General features: G+C 33.3%; 1 protein-coding gene across 1 annotated transcript in view; it reads right to left on the bottom strand.

The window, feature by feature from the left end:
• Positions 1 to 248: 248 nt before the first annotated feature.
• The window catches only part of LOC138712319 (NADP-dependent malic enzyme-like), a 64,052-nt gene continuing 56,902 nt past the window's right edge, over positions 249 to 7,398 (bottom strand). Inside the window, exon 12 of the mRNA XM_069843950.1 lies at positions 249 to 6,456. Coding sequence (XP_069700051.1) covers positions 6,284 to 6,456 — 173 coding nt within the window. The 3' untranslated portion in view covers positions 249 to 6,283. The remainder of the gene's footprint in view (positions 6,457 to 7,398) is intronic.

The raw sequence follows: 7,398 nt of genomic DNA, 5'->3' as shown, positions 1-7,398 counted from the left end.
CAGAACACAATCGTGGAGCACTGAAGTATACGACAGAATATGAGGAAATGGCGTCGTTGTTATGTTTCCATGGTTACCAAGTATGTTTGCTGTTATGTTTATGTTCCCATTGTGAATGATGGTATGACGTTTTTATTTTACTGTAACGTTAACGCTTATGTTATGTTTAATTTTCATTGTGAATGAGCGTAGCCAACACTTACCGTACATGAAAAAGAATAGGATGAATTTAAAAGAAAGACACACCATTTATAAAAGTTAACACTGTTTTATTTGGTTCACAAATTGAGAAGAATAGGACAGTGTTTCTTCATAACTTCATGCATAACAGAGATGTCTGACTTCTTGGATGATCACACAGAGAACATGGCAAGCCTAAGAGGCTGGTGATGCACATTTGTACTTTCAGCCCTGCAGAAGTCAACAGCAGGGGGGAAAAAAGATGATTTTATGATCTTGTTATCAAAATAAAGCCCATATTTCAGCAGCTACACATTCTTTGTAGCATACGACCAATGTTAATTATAAATAATCATCACAGACAATGAAGACAATCGGTTCTGACTTATATCTACATAATCACCAGGTCAAATTGACTTCTGATGAAGTCTCACAGGCATGCACCATATTTGCATACACCTAACACTTCAGACCTCTATGGTCATGAAAGAAATTGTGTCAAATATCTTGGAATTACTACATTTTTAAGAGCATTGCTACATATTGCATACATATTGCTAATTCTGTTGTGATTGTATTACAGTTTTATTAATAACAAAATTATTTTTACAGTCATGGCAACTTTTTTATATTAACTTGATTAATAAATAAGTGATATTCAATTATTGTGAAAATGAAGAGACTTTTCCTTTCTTACACCAAAAGAAATAAATATATGTTATGATCTATGAAGTAAGAAAATGAATATGAAATACAATAGAACCTCGATTAACTGATCTGTGGACTATCCTTCGTCAAAAAGAAGAAGGCGATTTTTTAAGTATTGTGCATAACAGTCTTTCCTAGTTTCTAAATCATGTCTACTCTGATCACATAACCTTTGTTCGGTTCTTTATCAAGTTATATAATTACCTTTTGGACTAATGTAAAAATATCCCTTCGTACACCCTTAGAATATTTATTATTAACTAGTAAGCTTAAGGTTCATCCACAATAAACTGGGAATGGCAATCAGAACGAGAATGAGTGAGTATGGAAAGTGAAGGGTGTAAACGGTGAAGATCTTTTATTAAAAGAAAACTGAGAATGGAAACAATTATGCATATCCATACATGTGTCAGCAACAATATGTAAAGTCGACATTACGCACTATGATGTTGTGTATAAATGAACAAATATCGTCGTCTTTCGTTAATGAAAGCATCTTGGAAAGCTTATGTACAACATATAAATATCTGTAATACTCTTCTTCGTGTTGATGACTGCCATCCATCTCCACAATGTTAGGGACCTTGTAAGCGAAAACGTTTCTGCTCTGTCAAAATTGAATATCACAGCTATTGATGCTATCAACTGGTCAGGTCGTAAAATTCGTAAACACTTAAGAAATGACGCATTCCAAACTTGGACAAACCATACATTGCGTGGTAAAGGGGTTATTCTTTATAGTGATCTCCCCAAGGCTAACTCATTGGTAAGCAATCGAAAGGGCCTATCTTCCTCAGAATGGACCAATGCTTTAAAAATGTCGAGCAATATTTTGGCGGTTCGCACAATACCGGGCAGAACTCTAAGCACAACCCGCTGCCGTCATCCAGACTGTAGTGAGCTTGAAACACTTGGACACGTGCTTGGACAATGCCCTAAAGGTGAGCTGCTGATCAATGCTAGACATCATCGTGTGCGACGTGCTTTGGCGACATCGTTAAAAACTTTAAATTGGGAGATTCATGAGGAGGTACATTGCATATCATCAGATGGTTCTTTCAGACGGGCAGACATTATTGCTATTAACGGACGCTTAAAACAGGCTCTTGTTCTTGACCCTACTATCCGTTTCGAAAGAAACCTAAATCAGGCCACCGAAGTTGATATTGAGAAGAAGTCCATATATGAACCTTGTTTGCCTTATCTTTCTCAAAAGTACAACGTCCCTCTTAAACAATGGTCTGTCATTGGTTTGTTGTCTGGCAGTAGAGGTTCTATTTCCAAATTCACATGGAATTATCTTAAGGAACTTCACATTCCTTTTGATTATGTAATGTCTGTCCTTATAAATATTATCAAGGATTCCTTCAAATATTACATCATCATCATCATCATCATCATCATCTCTATTTCAATTAATCCACTTATATTTGCCTTCAACAATTTCTTTTTTCTTTAATGTATCACATCACATTATATTGTACATGTTTATTGTATTCAGGACCCTTGTGGTCACTCAAATTCTTAGCTGATGTCTATAATTTAGAAAATATATGTCATGAGTATAAGCCAGCCAACATAAACACAGGTTAACCAACTTCAAAATTTATAACACGTGCATCAGTCTGTCACATATACACGTAGCATATATCGAAAGTGATATTACTGAATTTCTGTGTTAGTTAGAAACGATGGATAAAGAAATTATGTCAAGAGTTCCTTGTTACAAAATATTCGACGATCAAATAGCTTAATGATGACAACATAAGAATCTAGAAGGCTGTGATTGGAACAGATAACGGCAAAGTTAAAACTTCAACTGTCATGTTCCCATTCCCAAACTCCAGCAAGCTTCTTGTTAAATGTGAATGCTTACATTTAAATCTATTTATTTTAACAATTTTTCTGTTCTTGTAATTTTTGTTCCCAGTTTATTGTGGACAGGCCTTAGAGTGGATGAAAGAAAGAAAATTATTTGTAGGAAAGTGCAGAAAAAAACGACGTTTTTTTTTTTTAACATTCTTAAATGATACTAGGTAGATTTATACCAATTAAAAGTTATCTAGATAATCGAGGTTTTACTGTAATTTTATTTGTATGTTACTTTCATACATTATATACACACACACACCAAATAAACTAACTCCACTTTCTATGTAATTTAGTTAGTTATGTGGTTAGAATGCATCCTAAACACAAAATTGATCAGTTCCAAAGTGATTAACTTCAGCTACAGTCCTGCAGATCACAGCATCTATTCTGTTGTTCTGTGACTGACTACTGTATCGAAACTTTAACTCCTGTTTTCTCTGTTTGATCTCAATGAAGTTAATCGGTTTGGCTTCTGATGTTTTATTTTAATAAATTTTGTTATGATGAATGCTTAAACTTAACATTTGTAATTTTCTGGCATTCAACACTGCCTCGACAATTAATACTGTTTATGTAACATAATTTAGTAGTCACAAAAATATTTTAAAACTATTTTTAAATTACATACTTCAAGATGATTACTGAAAACGCTTGTTCTTGTAGGTGTGCAAATATGGTACTGATATGCCCGTCCAAAAAAAAGTAATTAATAATACCGTCTAGTCACAGGGAAGTGTCCACCAAGACATTACTCCATCTCCCACATACTGTAATAATTCTAAAATGCACTAAAGTAATGGAAATTAGATCTTTACAGTAATAACTTACTTAAATTACATTCGGTTGCTCTAAATTGCTTTCGTCACTGAAATACAAAAGAAATATATAAATACTTAAGTTGTGTTATGCATATGTAAACATCTAACACAGATTAGTCTTCTTGGTCAATTGAAAAATAAAGTAAAAAATGTTTAATAATAATTGGAAGTAACAGAAAGTCTGGCAAGACCTATAACAATGCCAGTTCTGTGTGTGGTCACTTCTTTTGTTCTTCGTATCCTTTCTCCAGCAAAGTTTAAATTTTCCTTCTTATACTGTATTATAAAAATATAAGTACAGATGTCAATAACAGATGCAGATGTTATAACACTATCTCAGCAGTCTGTAAATCTAATTAAATTTATACTGAAAGCAATATCATACACAGCTCTAAACATAAGTGATGCCTAGCAAATGAATACTAACATGTAACTAACAGACTCAGAAATTTACACGCTATTCTCTTGCTCTAGATTGAAATAAGACAAATGAAATCAATGTTGAGAAAAGAAGTAAAACTAATTTTGTTAAATCTATGTTGAAACAATTTAATGTAATTTTAATTAATATTATTGTAAAGATCAAACAATAATGATACTAATAAATACCCAAAATTGTTCTCGAGTGTTCTTACAAGCCATTAAATATTTAACAATGTTACTGTTGAAATGTTTTCTTTAACTGATGTTATCTGTTGTTTAAAGGAGCCATATCTATTAAAATATTCTTATTAAATTAATTATCAAAGGAACTTCATTCAAAGAGTAAACTAGATAAAAATTATTCTAATAAGAAGCCACTATACAAGTTCCTGCTTTAATACAGCGACTTGACTAAAATCAATAATACTGGAAATAATTTCAAAATCTTGCTTAAATTCTCCTGGAATTCAGATGATAAACAAGATTACAATAATATAACTAAAAAAAAAGTTTGACTTCCATTCATAATACTGAAACGATTGCAGCAAGTTTCATGAGTTACAAATAAGAAAAAATTATAATAATTATAATACCATGACAGTGAATACTATATGGCTCTCATGTTTTAGCTAAGGCCCTTAGATAAACTCAACTATTACCAATTCAATCACAACCGTTCCTCCTTCATGCTACTGTTATATCTCCATGCAGTTTGTCAGCTAAACAACAGCATCACCTCACATTTTTTCACTTCTCAAACATATAACTTAAAAAAAAAAACTATTACTACAGTATTAACACACACGATATACTGAGAGATAATGAAACCTAAGCATTTGCAGATGTATTGTTTACAAATGTTTGAGAAGATCTTACTTGCACTCATTAGCATATGATAGTTATTTAAATTACATAACGTGAAATTCACGGTATAATTACATTTTGATTATATTGGAGAGGGGAGGAGAGCTAAATTTGGTATTAATGAAATACCAAACTGAAGTTCGAAGTTCCAGTACAGCACATAAGAAGAATAAACTTCCTGAACAAGAACTTCTATCTTCTCCTTGTTAAAGAAACATAGTGTTGTTTTGACTTTATTATGAAATATTTGAATTTGCATATCGCAATTGAAATGCCTAAATTAATTTCAAAGCATATAGTGACAAACAGAATTCCTGCAGAAAACTTTCTGCCCCCTTTTCTTATGTTTTTATGAACAAAAACCTCTTCCCTTTTTTTTTTCCCCCTGAACAAAAAATTGTCCCCATATTTTCACATTTCATAAAAAAGTCCTTTTTTGTTTTCCTGAACAAAAACTTTGTCTCCTCGTCTGTTGTTTTCCTAAATAAAAATGTGTCCCCTTTTTGTTTACATGAACAAAAGATTCTGTTCACTTTTGTTGTTTACCTGAACAAAGGTTTCTGTCCCCTTTTATTGTTAACCTGAACAAAAACTTGTCCCATTTGCTATTTACCTGAACTAAAACTTCTGTTCCCCTTTGTTGTTTACCTGAACAAAAACTTGTCCCATTTTGTTGTTTACCTGAACAAAACTTCTGTTCTTTTTGTGTTATCTGAACGAAAATTTGTCTCCCTTTTCCAGAAAAAAAAACTTGCGTCCTCTTCTTTTACTGTTTCATCTGAACAAATACTTATGTTCTGTTTCGTTTTCATTAGGAACTAGCAAATTTTTATTCCTTACTTTTCAGGAATTATTTTTAAGATTCCTTGATTTTATATTAAAAATAAATTTAGATTTTCCACCTGTGAAATAATAGAACTAAATTAATGTAGTGTATAAGAACAAAGATTTCTGTTGTCACTGTCTTATTAGAAAACATTTTGTTTTCTTTAAATTATTATTTTGAACGAAATATGCTTTCGATTAATAAAACAGCAATATATTAAAAATACCATCATCCAGGACAATTGAGATTTTACAGGTTAAAACCGAAAAAAACAAGACACCTAAAGATGTAATAATTTAAGTAACATTTTGAAGTATTCAATTCTCCTCGTTTATAACAAGTGCTCTACTTTGCAAGGAAGTATCAGTGCCAGTATCAAATATCAGTGTTGTCTGTAAATGCCAGGTTTCACCATGGTAATCTAGGGAGGACTATGATCTTGAATTTTACTACCCCATAATGAGAGTTTTCCAGGATCTCGACTCAATTTTGTTGGTTGTATAATACTGTGAATGATATCCTGCCTATGGGTAGTAAAAGTCAAGTATAACACATAAGATTGGAAAAGAAAGAGGACGACCATCTACACGAATTAGATTTCAATACTGCTAGCTTTACTAGTTTTCTCTATCTTGGCGTTCTTTAGTGTGGGCAGCTCTGGCCAGGGATAGACGGCTGGCAGTGGGCAGTCATAGTTGTGGTTGTACATTGCAGCTTCTACTATTGCTCTCTTATCTTCTGGCTCAGGATATGTAGATGCCCAACCTACAAATGAATAATAACGTACTGATTACATGTCTTCAACGAATATATGAAATTGTCTGTAGAAAAGTAACTTCTAGTAATATGTGACAAGAAAATGAATGAACATTTGAGGAATGTGACACATAATTACAGCTACTGTATTAAATAATGCGTACTGTCAATGACACAGCTCATCTGCCCAGAACCTTGGGGAAGTTAGGGGTGTTGTTTAGAGGGGTGTGAGGCTAACTTTGGAGCAAGCGGCTGGCTAACGGTACTTTTGGTGTGAATATCCTCTGCTTAATACCCTTTCTATTTTCTCCAAAAAAACATTTCTCTCTCTTCATTTGTACTTGGAAGACGAAGGTGAACGTTTGCTTAATAGAATTGCTGGTGTAAAGATATATTGAAAGTTAAGACGTAGCAATATAACTTTCATGTGTAGTGTACTCCATAGTAACGTGGTGCGGAATTGGTAAATCAATGTTTTTATAATGCATGCTACATTGTATTTCTAACTTTCCCTCCATCCACTCCATCCACTACTAGTGCGAAACTACTACCCCAACCCCGCATTCCTTCCAGGGCAGATGAACTGTGTCACTGACAGTACAGCCAACACTAATAATATTACAGTATGTCCAGATTACTCAGGCTTGTACTTGTGCTGGGAATCTGGCTTGTGCCCTTGTTGGCTAAAAGGGATAAGGCTAGTGAAGATCCAATGGGTGACGACGACATTCATCTTCTTTTTCAGTTCATTAGCACTGATTCCATCATATTCATTTAAAACTGCCTCCCACGTGTTATTTTTTGGTTCAATAGTTTATAAAACTGTCCTTGAAAAGTGCATATTTTGTGTATTGGTTTAGTTCTGAAGGTTCAGTTCGTTTGTTCACTCAATCTTGTATGTTATTACGCCACAAATCAACTACTTTGTGTTCGTCCCTGGCAAAAGGCTTG

Source organism: Periplaneta americana, chromosome 13, assembly GCF_040183065.1.
Source record: "Periplaneta americana isolate PAMFEO1 chromosome 13, P.americana_PAMFEO1_priV1, whole genome shotgun sequence".
Lineage (NCBI taxonomy): Eukaryota > Metazoa > Arthropoda > Insecta > Blattodea > Blattidae > Periplaneta > Periplaneta americana.
Note: the sequence above shows the minus strand (reverse complement) of the source record. Positions and strands in the feature narration are given on the sequence as shown.